This window comes from Bos grunniens, chromosome 11, assembly GCF_055505025.1.
Source record: "Bos grunniens cultivar Pamir isolate PY7600 chromosome 11, Bosgru_T2T1.0, whole genome shotgun sequence".
Taxonomy (NCBI): Eukaryota; Metazoa; Chordata; class Mammalia; order Artiodactyla; family Bovidae; genus Bos; species Bos grunniens.
The window spans coordinates 92476185-92496239 of record NC_141175.1 but is presented as its reverse complement, the minus strand read 5'-3'; the positions used below and the strand labels follow the sequence as shown (position 1 = coordinate 92496239).

The 20055-nt window shown below is 34.8% G+C and overlaps 1 protein-coding gene across 16 annotated transcripts in view; it reads left to right on the top strand.

Moving 5' to 3' along the window:
- The window catches only part of BIRC6 (baculoviral IAP repeat containing 6), a 215065-nt gene that overhangs the window by 58595 nt on the left and 136415 nt on the right, over positions 1 to 20055 (top strand). For 9 of the 16 annotated variants that reach the window (XR_015137258.1, XM_086327518.1, XM_086327517.1 and 6 more), the window contains 12 exons: positions 4190 to 4339; positions 7262 to 7487; positions 9598 to 9758; positions 10762 to 10893; positions 11382 to 11513; positions 13817 to 13995; positions 15063 to 15196; positions 15595 to 15756; positions 15847 to 15978; positions 16645 to 16742; positions 18374 to 18521; positions 19505 to 19638. Coding sequence is in view for 15 of the 16 variants with exons in the window: in XM_086327518.1 (XP_086183644.1) it covers positions 4190 to 4339; positions 7262 to 7487; positions 9598 to 9758; positions 10762 to 10893; positions 11382 to 11513; positions 13817 to 13995; positions 15063 to 15196; positions 15595 to 15756; positions 15847 to 15978; positions 16645 to 16742; positions 18374 to 18521; positions 19505 to 19638 (1788 nt within the window). In the remaining variant the exon portion in view is untranslated. The remainder of the gene's footprint in view (positions 1 to 4189; positions 4340 to 7261; positions 7488 to 9597; positions 9759 to 10761; positions 10894 to 11381; positions 11514 to 13816; positions 13996 to 15062; positions 15197 to 15594; positions 15757 to 15846; positions 15979 to 16644; positions 16743 to 18373; positions 18522 to 19504; positions 19639 to 20055) is intronic. The other 7 variants (XM_086327523.1, XM_086327522.1, XM_086327521.1 and 4 more) reach the window with 2 other exon arrangements.

Here is a 20055-nt window from a genome sequence, read left to right as displayed (position 1 = left end):
GTGTGACTTTTAGATCCATATAGATGGAGAGAAATTTATGTTTATGATGAAGTGGTGAATCTTTGTACTGTTTTACCTGTTCTTAAAACACTTTCCTACTGCCCTAGGTAAGGATTCTAATTGTAAAAAAGTTAGTAAGTCTCTCAGAAAGTATCTTCACTGCTTTAACCTCAAGAAGATAACCTGCTGTAATTTCTGTGAATCCCAACTGCATCTGCTCAAATTTGTAGCCTTGGACAGATTACTTTAAACTCAGTAAACCTTTGTTGATTTATAAACTAGGAAAGACAGTCTATTTCCAGGCTTGACAGAATTAAATGAAATAATGTCTGTAAAGTTTCTGGCACAAATATTAATACATGTTGTTATTTTCTTCTGAAATAAAAGTGGTAAATAATTATTAATTCTGCCAAATAAATGTTCCTTGTCATATTTAATCCTAACTTTTTGCAGACAGTGAGTCAGTTTTGCAATATTTGAGGCATCTTGTAGAGTAACAGGTAGTGTTACTAAGGAATTACTGACCATATGAGGCAAAGTGAATAGTCCTATTGATTGTTTAGTAGGAATTTAGGACCAGGAGATACTTGAAGCCTCAGTGACTATAACCAGTGCTTGGCAGAAAAATTGGGATTGGGAAGAGGTATGTATCTCATTTGTGGTTCTGGTAGGAATTAATCTGAATTTTTCCTCTCTCTAAAAAGATTTCAAGAGTTTGGCTAAGAAGGATAATGGTGGATGTGGTGATGTGGATTGCTTTCTTTGAAACACATTTAGTGAAATAACATGATGGAAAAAGCCAAATAACATCAACATCTAACTAGATTATTTTTTAAAAAGGAATAGTCTAAAATAGCTTTAGAATAGTGAAACTTTCAGAAAAATCATTAAAATACTATGTGGTATCAAGGATAATCTGAGCTTAATGATGTATATGCCAGTTCATTTCTGTGAGAGTTTTAGCTTTGTTAATTTTAGTCATCACACTAACTTTATGAGGTATGTGCTAGTTTTGTCTTCATTTTAGTTATCTCTAAGAAAAAAAAAACATTGAGGAAGAGAGAGGTTAAGTAATTTAACTTGCCTAAGTCACAGAGCTAATAAATGACAGAGTTAGTGTTCAGACCTGGGCAGTCTGTCCAGGTGTGCTTAAACTACATTAAATTGCCAGAATATAATAAAAGTAGGAGAGCCTGCTTTTATTGAACTTCTATACTTTGAACTTTTTGGTATATTTTAATCTGAAAGATTAAAAAAAATGAAAACAGTTTAACTTGCTGTAGGCCATTCGAAATGGAAGTGGTTTTGGAATCTGAGTGACCTGTTCCCAGGGCACGTAGTCATAAGATACTAGTAGTTTTCACAAGTGCAATCAGAGTTTAATGATTTGAATTTTTGATGAGATATGGTTTTGGCGATTCAGAGGAGAAATAACATTTAAGTTATAAAATAGATCAGTGTTTTCATAGAGTTTAAACAATGACAATTTCTAGGAAGTGATCACGATTGTGATGGGATTTAGATGAATTGAAGGACAAGAGAAAACATGAGAAGTTAATTGCTTTAAAAATTATTCCCCAGTTGCTTAAGGATTAATTGATCAAAATGCATTTGAAAAGATGAGACTAATAGCAATAAAGAGAACAAAAAAGTTGTTTTAAAATGTTCAAATAACAATCCATAAAGTAGAGTTTTAAAAGCACTGTAAACTGTAAATCAAATGGATTTGACACTATCTCGTAAGTATATTCGAATCGCGTAAAAGTTTTCTCATGGAGAAGCATTGAGTCTGTTGATTAAAACGTACAATTAATGCTATAAATTAACCTTTTTTGCACAGCATGTGGGATGTGGGATCTTAGTTCCCCAGTCAGGAGTTGAACCTATGCTCCCTGCAGTGGAAGTACAGAGTCTTAACCCCTGGGCCCTAGGGAAGGCCTCCATTCGTTCTTTCTAGTTCAGTAGTTGCGTTGATGGTACTACTGACCTCTAGAGCTTCCTACCAGTTACTTCCTATTCTGTCCTTTGGTGTGATGTCATTGGTGCTTGTGTTGATTCTGTTTTTTAATACTTTTTCTTGAAATTGTCTTCTTATTGGATTATCACAGTCTACTTCAGGGTAATGCTAGCTTAAATCTAGTAAAATATAGAAACTTCGCTCTGATTTTTCTCTCTCCCAGCTTTGTGCTACTGTTGTCTTATATATTACATTTAGATGAGTTATAAATCCAACCAAAAGTGTTATTTTATATAGTCTTTATCTTTTAAAAAAGTTAAATGAGAAAAAAATATGTTTACCTTCTATCTGGCATTTTGTTTTTTTCTTGTGATTTTGTGTTGCCTTCATCTCATCTGGAAAGATTTTCGTTAGTACTTACGGTAAGGCTGGTCTGCTAGCAGAAAACTCAGTCTGTTTTTTTGGAAATGTCTCTATTTCACATTCATGTTTGAAGAATGATGCTGTATGTAAAATTATTGATTGTTCTTGCACATACCATTCTTTTGTTACTTCTTTTTGATCTATTATTTTTTGATGAGGATTTACTTTTAATTTTCATATGTAACTAGCAACTATTGATCTGTTTTATTTCACTGATTCCTTTTACTGTCATCTCAAATCTGCATTGAGTCTCTAGCAAACTTTTCATTTTACTTTTCAATTCTAATAATTGCCTTTTGTTCTTTTAAAATAATTTCTGCTCATTTGTTGAGATGATTTGTTGATTCATTTTTACCATTCATTTTTTGAATTCTCTATATCTGATGTCCTTTTATTATTTAAAATATTTACAACAGCTTCTTTGAAGTATTTGTCTGCTAAATCTCAATCTGGGTGCTCAGAGATATTTCTCATTGCTTTTGTTTTTCTTGAATATTGGTCACTCTTTCCATGTTTCATAATTTTCAGTTTAATACTGGACATTTTAAATAACGTAGAAGAACTGCTGCATTCTGATTTTTAACCCCCGTTTGGAAATTGTTGTTATGTTATCGTTTGGTAACTCACCTGGACTAAATTTCTGAAGTCTGTTTCTTTTGCAGCCACTGATGTTTCTTTCATTGTTTTCTCCTCTGGATTTTATTTTTAAGACTTGTTTCTTATTTGTTACCTGCCTGTCCACATAGTTTAGTGTTCAGCCAAAGATTTTGATAATTGGTTGTGACCAGGTACCTTTATTGGCAAGGTTGTGTTCAGGTGTGCCCTAGCTTTTGTTTTCTTTATTTTTATTTTCTCTTGTGCCCTTTCAGGTCTCTTCTGCATCAGCGTTGGGGCTTAGTAGACAGGGAATGTGCTGCTGACTTGGGCCGCATCTGGTCTTTGCTGCACCTATGTGCAGCCTCTGATCAGTGTGGAATATTTGAGATGTTTACCAAGCCCGCTATGTTTCTCTCACTTTTGTAACTCTGTTAAATCCCTGGTTAGTTCTGGTGTTTTGCTTGCCCCACACAGAATGCTTGCTTCAGACAGCAAAGTTGATGGGTTTCTTTTCACCACTGAGTCACCTTAGGCAGACAAACTTTCCAAATCATTGAGTCCCTGTGACAGTAGTAGCAGATCTGGTTTTCACCATTTGACTCACTGTGTTTAAATGACAGTTTTGTTTAATTTTATAACTGCCTTTAAGATAAGATTTATCTTGTTTTGTCATGCTGGAAGTAAATCTCCAATTATTTGATTTACTTATTTTTATTTCTTAAATATTTTGCTAAGCTCACGTTCCATTTTTTTTCTGTGGTAGAAATATGAAAAATAGAAATTTGATTTGGTTTCATTTTATTGTGAATGCTTCAAAAAATTAGGAAGAATTGTTGTTCAGTTTTGCTACTGCTGTGATTAATAGAGTGAGCTGTGGATCCTGGTATAGCTAGTGCATCAGTTTTCTCATCTGTAAAGTGGCCACAATAATACTCCCTGCTTAAGGTTAGTTGTGAAGACTAAATGGATCAAGCATTTAAAATAATGTCTTACACATGTAAGTACTAGATAAATAACTATTTTCACATATGAAATTGTAATTCCTTGACAGTTTGATTCCTAAGTTGTTGCAGATGTATCACTTTAGTAGCTCTCTTTTTCTGCCTTTTAAGTGGTGTTATAATAAATTAAGTTTCTTAACTAAGTAGCAAGCACTTGTCTGTTTACCTGTTTTTCATATACCTGTGTTGATGGAATTTTACTATACTGTAGGTGGTGAGCTTCATTTTCTCCAAATTGGAGGAACCTGTGATGATATTGATGAAGCTGACATTCTAGTGGATGGATCTCTTTCTAAAGGAATAGAACCGTCTTCAGAAGGTTCCAAACCTTTATCAAATCCTTCAAGTCCTGGCATTTCAGGTATGATATTAACTTTTAAAAATGATTTATAAAAAATGCAAATTCTTTCGATGTTCAAAGTTTTCTGAATCACTCTTTTATAATCTAAAACATTATTTCATTTTTTGTAGTCAGTTCTTGGTTACTTTGAGAGTTCATTTCCTTGTTGATATTCTTTTATCAGACTTGTTCTTGTATATTACTTATCACTCTGTTTTCAGTAGTTGGAAAATGTTGTAAACATTAAAATAAGAAATGGTTCTCAACCTGTGGTAAGTTGGCTAGTTTTGGTAAAGTCACCTAAGAGGTAACAACATGATTTTGGTTGTTTAAGAGGCTTTTAGTCTAGTTAGGATGGAACAGAACAATATGAAAGAGTGAAGAATTCACTAAGTAAGTGTAAAGTGACTGGAATGGCTAATATTAATTACTCCTGGAATAAAATGCTGAAAAAACGTTCTTGGGGTGATATTTTCAGACCCTCATCACCCCATTGTGGACTTTTCGATAGGTTTGGTTTTGTTTGTTTGCCTTTTCTCCCATCCACCTTCTATACTGCCCCCTGAACTTGTTTTTCAAAAGATGTTATTTTAGCATTGTTATTCCTGTTTAAAAATCTTTACTTGCTCTGTGAACTAAAAACTCTGGTCTTTTGCTCAACCTCCAGTTATTGGAAACTCCACGATTTCTAAAGTGTATTCAGTTTCATGCTCTTCATTTGTTACTAAGCTGTCTTTCCCTGCCCTTGCCCTATACCACGGTCCTTTTGTACTTTGAAGTGCTGATATGTTTTATCCTTGGCACTTACCACACTTTATTCCCCAACCTAACTATTAAAAGAAGCCTAGCATTTAAAAGAAATTTAATGAATCTTTAATGAAAAATGTGTTTAAACTCAAATGTACTCCAAACAGAAATAACACATAAAATGTTTATTTCTTCTTTGTGAATTTGTATATTTAGGTATTTGATCATTCTTCTTTGCACTAAAGGCAAATTTTGAGTGATTACTGGTATAATAAATCTTAATTTTAGTGATGACTTGTGTATATGTAGCAATCTTCACTACCTTATTTAAGGATTTCTCATTCTCAGCACTATTGACATTTCGGACTAGATAATTCTCTGTGGTGGGAGGCCTGTCTTGTGCTGTATTAGCCGTATTTGTAGCTTCTACCTACTCGATTCCAGTAGTAGACACAATTGCCTCCATCCATATGGCCCTTGGGAGGCAAGATTATCCTCTGTTGAGATAAAGTGACTCATGTCTCTTGCTATGTATAATTGGACTTGCTTGTCTTAATTAACTATACAAGTTGGTTTAAAAAGCTAACATACTGAATGTTCTCATATTTTATGGGATATTGGTATAATAATTTTCATATAAAGTCTATAACGTACTCTTTAGTAAAGATGAATTAGGTTATAAACAAGTAAATAATGTAAAGGAGCATTGATATGCTGTTAAATGTTTGCAAACAATATTAATAATTTCAATCACATTTTAAAAAGCTCTAAGCTTTGAGGGCTTCTTAAAAAACCCTTTGTTTTTGAACTGTGGTGTTGGAGAAGACTCTTGAGAGTCCCTTGGACTTCAAGGAGATCCAACCAGTCCATCCTAAAGGAAATCAATCCTGAATATTCATTGGAAGGACTGATGTTGAAGCTGAAACTCCAATACTTTGGCCACCTGATGCGAAGAGCTGACTCATTGGAAAAGACACTGATGCTGGGAAAGATTGAGGGCAGGAGAAGGGAATGACATAGGATGAGGTGGTTGGATGGCATTACCAACTCAATGTACATGAGTTTGAGTAAACTCTGGGAGTTGGTGATGGACAGGGAGGCCTGGTGAGCTGCAGTCTGTGGAGTTGCAAAGAGTCAGACATGACTGAGCGACTGAACTGAACTGAACTGAACTGAAGCTTTTGAGGAAAAATATAGTTTGAAGTACACTTATAGTAATTTTATAGAACTAAATGTAAACTTTCTTTGTGAAACTATTCTAAATTTATCAGATTTCATATTTTAGTCTTTAAAAATTTTTTTGTTGTTGTTAATTGAAACAAGTTTTTCAACTTTGTTGTATGAAGGCAATGGCGACCCACTCCAGTACTCTTGCCTGGAAAATCCTATGGATAGAGGAGCCTGGTAGGCTGCAGTCCATGGGGTCGCTGAGTCGGACACGACTGAGCAACTTCACTTTCACTTTTCACTTTCATGCACTGGAGAAGGAGATGGCAACCCACTCCAGTGTTCTTGCCTGGAGAATCCCAGGGACGGGGGAGCCTGGTGGGCTGCCGACTATGGGGTCACACAGAGTCGAACACGACTGAAGTGACTCAGCAGCAGCAGCCTTTTCAAAGATGTGAATACATAAATTTGTAAAAGCAAACTTATCTCTCTGAATCAGGTTGTTACTCTTAAAATACTGGTGTGTATACATGGTATTCTTAAGTACCCTAGAAGTGGAAAAAATGCTGCTTTGAGTTTTTGGTTTGTGTTTTTTTGCCATCAGTATAGTTCTGATTTTTTTTTAAATTATTTTTTAACAGAGTAAAATGGAGCAGGTATTGTGTACTTGCAGATGTTTAACATTTTATTTTGTAAATAACAGTGTAAAAGACGATTATTCATGTCAGTCAGGGCTTACATTTCAGCATCACTCCTTTTGTTGTCCTTGTTAATCTGGAACTCATTAAATCTCAGTCAGGGCTCTTCTGAGGTTGATTTTGGATTTCTCCAATAATAAGTTCCCTTTCTATAATTTGAAATATCTGAGGTGGATTTTTCTTATGCCTGTATGGACTCCGTGCTAGTTACTTTAGCCTACATTATTAACTTAGGCTATTTGACAAATGTTGTAATTGATTAGACAAAAACATGGATTAAAATTCCTTTCTTTTAAAACCAATTTCAAACTCTGCATTCACTGTTATTAAGGAGTTGATTTATTGGTGGACCAGCCATTCACCGTTGACATCTTGACATCTCTAGTGGAGCTAACCCGCTTTGAAACTCTGACTCCACGGTTTTCAGCTACTGTTCCACCATGCTGGGTGGAGGTTCAACAAGAACAGCAGCAAAGGAGGCATCCTCAACATTTGCATCAGCAGCATCACGGGGATGCTGCTCAGCATACTAGAACTTGGAAACTACAGACTGACAGGTAAAACATTCTTCCAAGGTATTTAAATTCAGTTTAATTTTATAACTTAAGTTCATCTTATAGTAACAACATAGAATTATTATTATATGTTACTCTTTCTGTTAACTTTTACATGTTAACAGTTTTGTTTGTTTCATTTGTCACCTTGGTTTTAGAAATTCCTATATTCTTTTTTTTAAAAAAATATTTATTTTTGGCTGTGCTGGGTCTTCGTTGCTGCGTGGACTTTGTAGTTGCGGCTAGGGGCTACTCTGTAGTTGTGGTGTGTGGGCTTCTCGTTGCGATGGCTTTTCTTGTTGTAGTTCATGGACTTTAGGGTGTGTGGGTGTCTGTAGTTGTGGTACATGATCTCAGTAGTTGTGATTCCCAAACTTTAGGTTACAGATTCAATAGTTTTGACTCATGGACTTAGTTTCTCCATGGCATGGTGGGATCTTCCTTGATGAGGGATTGAACCAGTGCCTCCTGCTTTACCACTGAACCATCGAGGAAGCCTGGAAATTCCTGTATGCTTGTTCTTAGTTGTAGGATAAAATCCTGAGAGTAATCCAGCCTTCCAGTTAGTTAGTTAAATAGATCTGTAGATTGTATGACTAAATATTTAAATGTCTGTTTTGTACAGGTACTTTTTGTTGTTGTTGTTATTGAAGTGTAGTTGGTTTACAGTGTGTTAAGTTTCAGCGGTACAGCAGAGTGAATCAGTTATACATATACCCACTCTCTTTTTAAAGATTCTTTTCCCATATAGGACATTACAGAGTATTGCGTAGAGTTCCCTGTGCTATATGGCTACATAGTAGTGTGTACATGTTAATCCCAGTCTCCCAGTTGTGCAGGTACTTTGGAAGTTACTAGTAAAATGGCTCTTAGGAAATTTACATTCTAGTGGTGATAGACAGGCAGTTAAGACAGATATCTACTATGTCATATAGTCATAAAAGCTTTGAAACACATTAAAACAGAATGGCAATAGAGTTGTTGGGTGTACATCTCTGTGAGAGAAAATGTGTGTGATATTTTTATATAAGGGGTCTCAGAAAGGCTTCCATGAGGACATTAATTTGGAGACAATAAAAAGTACAGAGATCCTGAGGAGTACATGTTATGAATTTTAGGAGGAGCATGGAGGCTACTGGTTAAGTGCAATGAACATGGAAGAGAGTGATAGGAAGTGAGATCAAAGGAAATAGTTGATCATGAATGTCTTTATAGGCCACAGTGAGACTTTTACCTTGAGTGAGATGGGAAGGTGTTAGATAGTTTTGAATTTAGGAGTGATGCGATATAATTTATGTATTAGAAGGATATACTAAGACTACTGTGTTGATAGTATATGAGTGGTTGTGGTGTGTGTATTAGAGGGAAGAGGCAGGAGCAAGAATTCTAACTTGAATGCTGTTGTGGTAATTCAGATAATCATGATGGTGGTGATGGTGAATTGGACCATGATGATAATTGACAGAGGCATTGAGAATCGTGGTCAGATACAGCTTGGAGGTAGAAAGAATCGTAAATGCTGATGTACGGAGTGTCTGGTGTGAGTAAGAATTGTTAGGGATGACTAATGTTTTGGACTGAGCGCGTTAAAAAATGGAATTTCTTTTTACAGCTTTTAGAGTTGGTTATCAAGTAGTTTGGGGTTATTTATGTTAAATTTGAGATACCTAATAGGCATTTGGATTTGAATCTGAAATTTAGTGGAGGAATTTTACTTTTCAGCACATATACAGAATTTAAAATCAGAGGATGGACATGTATAAGAAATACAAAATGTTCTTATTTTAAAATACAAATTCCTGTGACCCCACTCTTAGAATCAGAGTGGGCCCATAAGTCTGCACATAATTCTGATGCACAGTAGTTCACACTTAGAGGAACAAGGGCTTTTTTGAGTGTACAGTGCCCAAGGTAGGTATGGATTCCTGAGGTATGATTCTTCATTGCCCTAAGTTTAACCTTTCTCAGTAGAACTGCTTGTCTTCTCCCCTAATCCCACTGAGAAGCATTCAGTTTTGTTGGCGACTACACATCAGAGAAAGGTAATATAAGTGATAAGATGGTTACAGCTAAAGAAAGATTTCACTGTATCATTTTCTCCCTTATTTGACAGCAACAGCTGGGATGAACATGTATTTGAATTGGTTCTGCCTAAAGCTTGTATGGTTGGACATGTGGACTTTAAATTTGTTTTGAACTCAAATATCACCAATATTCCACAGATACAAGTGACACTGCTGAAAAATAAAGCTCCAGGCTTAGGGAAAGTCAATGGTAAGATGGATCAAAATTTGAAGATTTTGGTTTCTTAAAAAAACTCATTTTCAACTTGGCTGTCTAGTTTTGACATCCCTTCTTGCTCCCACACCCCTGTGCTCTTTTCCTTCCTTTTTTTTGTGATTCTGTTTAGAGAAGTTTATACAGAGAACATTGAAGAACTTTTCAGTAACTCTTTGTTGTTCAGAATTGCATAAATTTGAGTAATTTAATTATGGTTTTAGGCAGTTAGTTCCTTTGTGAGTTAGTTTCACTTTTAGCATTACTGGACTTAACGCATTTCTCTTTGTGAGAAGGAGACTTGTTTGTAAAAAGAACTTTTGTATGGAATGCATATATTCTTTTAAGGTTATTAGTAAAACTCAGAATGTAATGCCAGAAATATATTCATCTTTATTTATCTTTCTTACTAGCTCAGCACTTGATATATTGAGTTATTAAAATAGATTATACATACTTGACATATTTGGAACTAGACGTTATTTCTCAGTGTTTTGATCTTAATAGGTTAATTTAAAAGACTAGAGATAATTTCAGAGTAAAAGGCTACTTCACACCAGGGATAAAAACATTGAAACCTGAATAATTTCCTATTTTATAAATATGTATGTATGTGTTTGTGTATATATATGTGTTTGTGTGTATATATGTGTGTGTTTGTGTGTATGTGTGTGTGTATACTTTTGAATCATGACAGATTCAGATTTAATTGGTGTAGGACTTAGGTAGTGGTATTTTTAAAACTCTGCAGGCAGTGTACTGTATAGCCTAGGGTAAGAATTCTTGGTTTAGTGGCTAGCAGATTATTTCTTCAGGTGAATATTTTACCACCTTTAAAAGAGAAGAGAGTATAAAGCACTTGAATCTAATTTTCTTCCTCTGCTAACAACCATTTTAAAAATCACTGTAGTTCCCAATTTAATGGAGAATTTTAGAATTTTAGGCACATAGATCATTGATATTAAGCAACATTAAGTTTACTAATATTTTTATCCTCTAGAAACAGCAGTAGATAGGCAGATCACCTTTCCTTTGTCTCCAGCTCTTAACATTGAAGTGGAACAAAATGGGAAACCGTCCCTGGTTGATTTGAATGAAGAAATGCAGCACATGGATGTAGAGGAATCACAGTGTGAGTTAAATTACAGAGCTGTTGTCCATGACAGTAAAAGGAGTAGTGATCCAAATGCATCCTACTGGGCAAAGATTTCTTTATGGCTTGCAAAAACATGGTTTTAAGAACACAATTAAAAATAACCTATAATTCTGCTTTGGCAATATGCTTTGATTTTCAGCTCATCTTAGTGAACACAGCTGTGCTAATACTTGCATTCTTGTTTTTTAATATCTTGAGATTTGAAATCATGTCATGGTTTTATAATTTTTTTTTTTTTTTGAAAATCAAGGTGAATGTAGATAATATGGGAATGAAAAACAGCATAATATATCAGATAATGATTATAGTTCCTTAGCATGATAGCAAATTTTATTTCAACACATTCTAAGTATGGAATTTTGTGTGGTGCTGTTATATGTAAATGGGATGGATATTTGCTTATTAAATATTACATTTTAAATTACACACTAATTTAAAAGAAAAATGTGTATTTTTCTTTTTAGGTCTTAGATTATGTCCATTTTTAGAAGATCATAAAGAAGACATTCTCTGTGGGCCAGTATGGCTTGCTAGTGGCCTTGATCTGTCGGGGCATGCTGGGATGTTGACGTTAACAAGTCCCAAACTTGTTAAAGGTGAAGTAACATGTTTTACAAAAGCAGAATAAATAGTCCCACAGTTGTAAAAGTAGATTTTTAAAAAAATTATTTTTCCTGATTTCAGAAAAATAAGATACTGTTTTTGAGGGGACTTTTCTTGAATGATTCCATCAGTTTCATGGTAGCTGAGGTAATTTCCTACCATAAGTGACTATTGTTATGTGAAACTTAAGATCCTACGTTCTGTGTCCTGAGGGTCTCAGTGCTTTTTGAAAAAGCACAAAGAAGATGAAGGTAGTATGATTTAGCTTGTTATACAGAATTCTTCCAAATAACCAATCATTATGTTCTGGGATGTTTGCCTTTTCCATCAATTTAGTCCTGTGTTTTCAGGGTGTTTGTTGTATATTGTTATAATATTTTCTCTTAAGGGTTTTTTTATAGAGGAGTTTTGAAAGTATTAGATGTAATGATGTGTCTTAAACACAAGTTACAATGTATATTTTATCTTATGTCTGTAAGATATTAGATGTTGCAGTAGTAAGACGTTTATGTCACCTTTATATCTCACGGGTGAATTAAAAAATCCAAGTGAGACACCTCGATCATTAAAGTAAACTTGGAGGTGAGAAGGCTGTGGAGATCCTTCTGTAAACCAAGAAAATATCAGACCACCTAAATAACAACTGTTTTAATTTGTATGCATTCCCTTTATAATGTTTGTCCCCATTCACACACTTCCCTTTAGTTACAGACACAGTATGTACACAAGCTTGATTGTACTCCCTTGACTACATCTTTTTCATTCATTAAGTTTATGACACCCTGTAATTTGTTAGGTTACATACTAGGTTATAGTGGTGAGCAAAACTGTGTAATAACTGTATAATAACATCTCTGGAAGTTAAGTTGCTGCTGCTAAGTCGCTTCAGTCGTGTCCGACTCTGTGCGACCCCAGAGACGGAAGCCCACCAGGCTCCCCCGTCCCTGGGATTCTCCAGGCAAGATCACTGGAGTGGGTTGCCAACTTCAATTGCTGAAAGTGTAAGTTAGTTGTGTTAAATGAGAATGTGAAACTTAAAATCTTTTTTTTTTTTTAAACTTAAAATCTTACATGAAAATTAAAATGTTGGCTTTGACAAAATTGTATGTGTGTGTGTGTTAGTTGCTCAGTCGCATCCGACTCTTTGCGACCCCATGGACTGCAGCCCACCAGGCTCCTCTGTCCATGAGATTGACAAAATTGGGGATAGATTATATAATGTGTATTTCAAAAGTCTCAATAATGTAAAAGTGTTAGTTTTCCTAGAATTTAGTAGAAGTGACTATTCTTCTCTTCAAATTCCTAGAACTTTGAACTGGAGAAAATGATTGCTAAATTTGTAAAAGGATGATGTGGGCCAAAGATATGTAGAAAAAGAAAACTGAAAAGGAGGGTCTTAAGACATTTTAGAACCTAGATTAGTGCAGCAGTAAGAAGAATACAACAGTGCATGCCAGCACAGTAGTCAGGCAGGTCAGCGGCAAACAACAGAGGTAGCTTTTGTAATCACAGAAGGATTTCATACCTGCTTAGGCAGCAGCTTATGGGTTGTTCATGGGTATGTTAGTTTGAAGGTATTTTGTCAATTAATTTTACATATAGATTGTATGTTATGATTTCAACTTAGTTAAAATATATAAAACATAAACCAGTGATAATAACTAATATTTATTGAATGCTTCCTTTTGCCATGCAGTTATAAGTGTTTTAATTACCTTTGGGGTAGGTACTATTATTATTTTTACTCACTTTTGAAGAAACTGGACCATGGAAAGTTTAATTTGTCACATGGCTAATAAAATGGCAGAACCATTATCAGACCCAGATAGTGACTCCAAAGCCTGTGCTTTTTAAAGTGTGTAATACTTTAATGCTATGTATGTATGCATGCACATGTGTGTGTGTGCCTACATGCATAAAAGCCTGGATGGATACACATATTGATACATCGTTATTTTGGGCGGTGATTCAGTGACAGACAGTGTTTTCTGTTTCTTCTATAGTTCACAAAATTTCTGTGGTTGAAATGAATAACTTCTTTGGGATAAAACATGCCAGGTGTCAGAACTTTCTATATTATGCTGTTCATACAACTGCTGTGCTTTTTGTTCGTTTGCTGCCGATGTGTATGAAGGTTATTTAGCCATATTATATGCAAGCAGTATAATTTGAAAATTCTGGCCAAGTGTATTTTTCTTTCTGTGGAGTTAATTATTTAGCTTACTCTGTGAAGACAAAAAGCAGTTTTGCTTTTTGGTGATTGAATAATTTATCCCATTCTGCACCACTCATCTAGGTATGGCAGGAGGAAAATATCGTTCATTTTTGATCCATGTCAAGGCAGTGAACGAAAGAGGAACAGATGAGATCTGTAATGGTGGTATACGTCCTGTAGTAAGACTTCCATCCCTAAAACACCAGAGTAACAAGGGATATTCACTTGCTTCACTCTTGGCAAAAGTTGCAGCAGGCAAGGTGTGAAACATTATCATTTTAAACTGTAACATGCTGGTTTTATTTATTTACTTATTTTTTAATTGAAGGATAATCGCTTTACAGAATTTTATAAACTGTTACATGCTGTTTTAAACATTATAGTTGAGGTTTGATACACTCTTGGAAGTAGCATACCCCATAATTAATTTTTTTTAATGGATAACTTGGTTTGTTTATAGCTTTTCTCTGCAGCAAGTTAAAAAAAATATAATGAAGGAGAAAATATTTACATTAACTTTAAGCTTTTTTTTATAAAGTATATTCATTGGGGAGTGATTGCTAGCAGGCACTTGCCTTAATAATTATTTTGGACCATAATGCTTATTTCCTTGTGTGTAAGAATTTGTTTCTGTGCCCTTTACTGGTAACACACCACTTTTTTTTTTTTTTTTGTAAACATTTGGGAGGCTGCAGGAAGAGAAGTAAGTTGAGAATTGATTTCAGAGATATATCATAATTTTCATGTTCATTTTCTACAACTAGCTGTATATCATGCAGTTTCTTCGTACTTGTTTGATCTTGGACTTTCCTGAGCACTAGAGATTTTGTTTCTCTATTATCATTATCCATAAGCAACAGTAGAAATAATCAGTAACACCAGCCATCTTATATTTGTATAGGTCTTCCAATTTTTCAAGAACTTCTGTGTACTTTATCTGATTTAAGCCCCAAAATAACTCTTGAGGTAGGCAGAGCAGGTGCTGTTACTCCACTTTTTCATATTTTAAGTGAGGGAATGTTAGACACTGGGGAGCTGACATAGCTCATAGACCAGTAGCTGGGACTGAGACTCAAGACTTTGGCTTGATAATCTTTATTCACTGGGCTATTACCTTTAAGCAGTGACTATGTCTCTTCCACTGTTACAATTTTATCACAATGGAGTAAATTAGTCATTTACTGAATATGAGGGTAAAAGCTATCATTTTAGTTTGAGTTATGTTTTGGTAGTCATAGTTCAGTTATATTCTTTTATTTATAAACTTTAATGGTAAATAACTTTTTGTTTCATTTATTCATTCAATTACTTATTTTTGTATGTTCAGGAAAAATCCTCTAATGTTAAAAATGAAAATACAAGTGGCACCCGTAAATCTGAAAACCTCCGGGGCTGTGACTTACTTCAAGAAGTCTCAGTTACCATCCGAAGATTTAAGAAAACTTCAGTTTCTAAGGAAAGGTAACCTCATTTTCTTCTACTGTTCTTAAGTAATAGGAGTACAAAGGAAGACTTTGCAGTAAATATATCAATATCCACAAAATTTTAAAATCGTAACTTTTACTTGAAAATTTTTATTTGCTTTTCATTTCTCTTAAGCGCTTATGTCATTGATGGTATATATTGTCTTTTCACTTCATTGGTTTATCCTTGGTCTTCATGTAGTGCTAGATAATTTTCAAAAGTTCTTTTTTTTTTTTAATTGTAATATTCATGATTCTAAATGAAATATTTGATGTCCAACCAGGTTGAAATAGCTTTATTTTTCTCTTTTGATTATTAATGTATTTATGTATATGTGTGTGTGTATGTGTATATATATCCATATATATATATATTTTTTTCTTTTTTTTTGGTAGAGTGCAGCGATGTGCCATGTTGCAGTTTTCAGAATTTCATGAGAAGCTTCTCAACACTTTGTGTAGAAAAGCAGATGATGGCCAAATCACAGAACATGCCCAGAGTCTTGTGTTAGATATTCTTTGTTGGTTAGCTGGAGTACATTCAAATGGACCTGGAAGGTTAATAAGATTTTATTTACCACAGATTGCCCTTTGGATGTTATGATTGGAAGTTCAGCATGAGCCTAAATGCCTGCTATTGTTTTGCAGCTCAAAGGAAGGAAATGAAAGCCTGCTTTCAAAAACACGAAAATGTCTTTCAGACATTGTACGTGTTTGTTTCTTTGAGGCAGGACGAAGCATAGCCCACAAGTGTGCTCGATTTCTAGCCTTGTGCATCAGGTTGGTGATTTTAAGTCGAAGATATACTTTGTAGGTGCTCCTGTAGTTTGGCAGGTGATACCTTGTGTCTAGGGTCATTTGGTTCTTGTTGAACATATGTATAACGTAAGTGGATTTTTGAGGATTATTGAGATCCTAGGGAAAAAAATTTGGGGTGTTTTGGGCAAAATGTCACGTTAAATCAAGTAGTAAAAGAATTCAGCTGGGCTTCTCTGCTTATTAGAAGATTTGGGGGAGTTTGGTAAGGGGAGCTCTTCCCTCACTTTCGCTCCCACTATCCCTGATTGTCTTTGGATTCTTCACCTGAGGCCTTTATTACCGGTTATGTCCGTTTGCCCAGACTTATTTGCAGCATTGTGCAGATCACTTTCTCTAAACCCTGAAACTATCTAGGAAATGTTTAAAATTAATAGTCTGTATTCACTGTACCAGCTTTTTAACTCTTTTGGGTTTAAAAAAAAAAGAGTGGTTTATTGCATAAGAAAACAGTTATAAAGACCCTTAGTATAGTCAGCCCCTACTGTCTTTCTGCACGTTTACAGGGCTTTGAGGCAGGTTTTTTTCAGTCTGTATGAACACATTTAAAGATTAAGAGTAATACACCATGTTTAGAATTAATTACCTTGAGTAATATATTTAAACTTTTTCTTTTAAATTTTTTTTCAGTAATGGCAAGTGCGACCCATGTCAACCTGGATTTGGATCTGTTCTGTTGAAGGCCTTACTTGATAATATGTCATTTTTACCCGCAGCAGCAACTGGTGGTATGTGAAACTTGTTCAGTCATAAGTAACTCTAACTTTAGGAATTATCTCACAGTATGTTTAAGATTGTTTAATAACTTTTGTTTTTTCTCAATTAGTCTTCTTTTTCTCTGTAGCTTGTCTGTTTTTTAAGGGGTTTTAAATAGTGATTGGATAGGCAGTACTCTTTTTGATACTATTTTTAGGAAAAAGTTAGTGGGAGATTTAAGTAAATAATCAGGTCATCTCAATTCATACATTTTGTGGAGTTCCTTAAAATAATTGAGTTGTTTGGTTGTTTAGTGATGGTAGATCAGATGTTACAAACTAAAACATCTGTAAGTACCAGAGATGTCATAAATTAGTTAAATGATCCATACACATATTGTGTATGAATGGTAGGGTCTGTGGCAAATTGGAATTTTCTGAAAGGGACCAGTGAGTTTTTTTTTTTTTACAGCACCTAAAAACTGTGGAAATGCCATTCAAGAGTGAATGTAGTTATCAGGTAGGAATTTACTATGAAGGGCTACTGCTTTGCCCTTTACCTAGTGTTATTATTTAATTTTTTTTTTTTTTGGAAGACATTTCTCACAGTCTTTTATTTCATAAATAACCAATCCATTCAAAAAGTTATCTCCTATTCCACAAGAATTTGACGTTTGTGGTGTACCAGAAAAAAAGCTTGCTTAAAGTTAGTTGATAAATGGTTGTTGCTGCCGCTCAGTTCGGTCCCCATGGTCACTTTGTGACCCCACGGACTCTTGCCTGCCAGGCTCCTCTGTCCATGGCATTTTCCAGGCAAGAATACTGGGGTGGGTTGCCATTTCCTACTCTAGGGGATCTTCCCAGCTGAGAAATTGAACCCGCGTCTCTTGTGTCTCCTGCATTGGCAGGTGAATACTTTACCACTGTGCCACCTGGGAAGCCTGATAAATGGCTATTTTATCCGTATCTTAATTTAGACAAAGAATCCCTTTCTATTTACCTTGAACATATATTGACTAAAACTATAAACTCTTTTGTTACATAGAGTAGAATGTTTTGGACTTGGTTGCTCTCTGTGATAGTTTCTGGTGTTTAAAACAGTTTCTTGAAGATACTGTTAGAGGTTGGGTGCTTAAATTATGGGGTGTACTTAGTACTCAGATATCTCAAGTTTTATAAAAGAGTTAAAATACATGATCGTGAACACCTTTTACGATCACCTTTGATCTATATCTAACTGGCAATATAGAATGACTACACTTCATTCACTTGCTAAAGTATGTTATTTGTAGTTCATTGCCATCTATTGTTTTTGAAATTTTTAGTACAGAGAAAGAGTATTTTAGGAAAGATTGTTTGAAGGGTCTGACATGTCCACTTTTCTGGCTATTCTAAAATGTCCCTTAGAATCATCTCACTTTGTTGAAAACCTAAATGACTAGGTTGACTTTGTACACTTCTCAAAAATATAATGCGATTCTTTGTCAGCATCCTCTTAAAGTCCTCTAGGGAGTTAGTCCTTCTTTGTAATTTGCCCTTACAGATTTTCTTTCCAGAAAATCATTCTAGAAAAAGAGGACATACTCATAAATGTGAAATCTGAAGTTTTCTTTGTGAAGGAGAAATGAGGAAAAGAAATCTTGATTTGTTGTTGTTGCTTTCAGGTTCTGTCTATTGGTATTTTGTCTTACTGAATTATGTTAAAGACGACGATCTGGCTGGGTGCAGCACTGCCTGTGCATCTCTGCTTACTGCTGTGTCCAGGCAGTTACAGGACAGGTTAACACCAATGGAGGCTTTGCTTCAGACAAGGTATTTAACTTTTGAAATGACTAATGATGGGCCTTTCTGGATATGGTACTACCTTTGCACAGAATTGTTATGATATATATTTGCTTAATGTTTTCTTTCCCTCTATTTTCTTTGAGAATAATTCCCTTTAACAACTTTGGAAGTCCTGGAGATGATAGTTGGAAGGCTAACTATATTAAAATTCTTTATAAGTGGTGTTTCTTGCTAGTGGGAAAAAACACTTAAGGTACTTTGATTCTTCGTTGTTAAAACTTTGTAAGGTGAAATTGTGTAAATCATGTATTGCCCTTAACTAGTATTCTTTATGTGCCATTTTATTTTCTAAAACTTAAACATAATGAAATAAGAAATATCTAAAGGTTAGATTTGAGTTATTTTGAAGTAGTGTGTCACTTTTATAATCATCTTTATTGATTAGAAATCTTGATTTTGATGAAATGTTACTGAAAACCTTTATATCTTCTACTGACTCAATGTCATGATTCAGGCAAGGGAAGGGTGCTTGAAAGCCTCTTTTTTTTGATTCAGTCTACTGATGAAGGTTCAGTCTTGGTTCATTAGATACCAGCTTAATTGAAATCACATTTATTGAGTCTCTGAACTATATCTTTTGGAGCATAGGTTTGCAGGGAACACAGTTCAGTGAATTTGAGTTAAATGTGGTTAGTGTCTCCTTCTGCCCTGTGTAAAAACTGCTTTTGAAGTGAAGTCTCTCAGTCGTGTCTGACTCTTTCCGACCCCATGGACTGTAGCCTACCAGGCTCCTCCCTCCATGGAATTTTCCGGGCAGGAGTACTGGAGTGGCTTGCCATTTACTTCTCCAGGAGATTTTCCTGACTCAGGGACTGAACCCAGGTCTCCCGCATTTTAGGCAGACGCTGTACCGTCTGAGCCACCAGGGAAGTCCTAAAGCTACGTAAATAGATAATTTATTAATTAGATGACTGACAGGAAAATCGCTAGGACCTTGTTTTATCTTTCAGATACGGATTGTATAGTTCACCATTTGATCCAGTCCTCTTTGATTTGGAGATGAGTGGCTCTTCTTGTAAAAATGTGTACAACAGCAGCATTGGTGTCCAGTCTGATGAAATTGATTTGTCAGATGTCCTTTCAGGTAGTAAAATGTTTGATTAAAGGAATTTCTGAATTTTTTATCTTGGGTTTAAGATACCATCGATTTTTAGTAGATTGTAGTTATTCCGTTCTGTCTTTGGGAACTAAAAGTTTCTGGAACTTAACTTTTGTGTCTGTGAATCATTAAAGTATTTGCTTTGTTTCTCAACTCCCCCATCAAAAAATATTGATGTTCTTTTTCACAGGGTTGCAAACTTGGGTTTTTTTGTTTGTTTTTTTGTGTGTTTCATTATGTTAGTATGACTTTAATGTTAATAGACTAAAATTTGTTTATTTGCTGTAGTCTTTCCAATTTTATTTGGAAATATTATTTCATATTAAAGAAAATAAAATTAATATATGCTTTTTTAGTAAGCAAAGATGCAGAAAGAAAAAATAATTTTCTGCATCTTCTGTC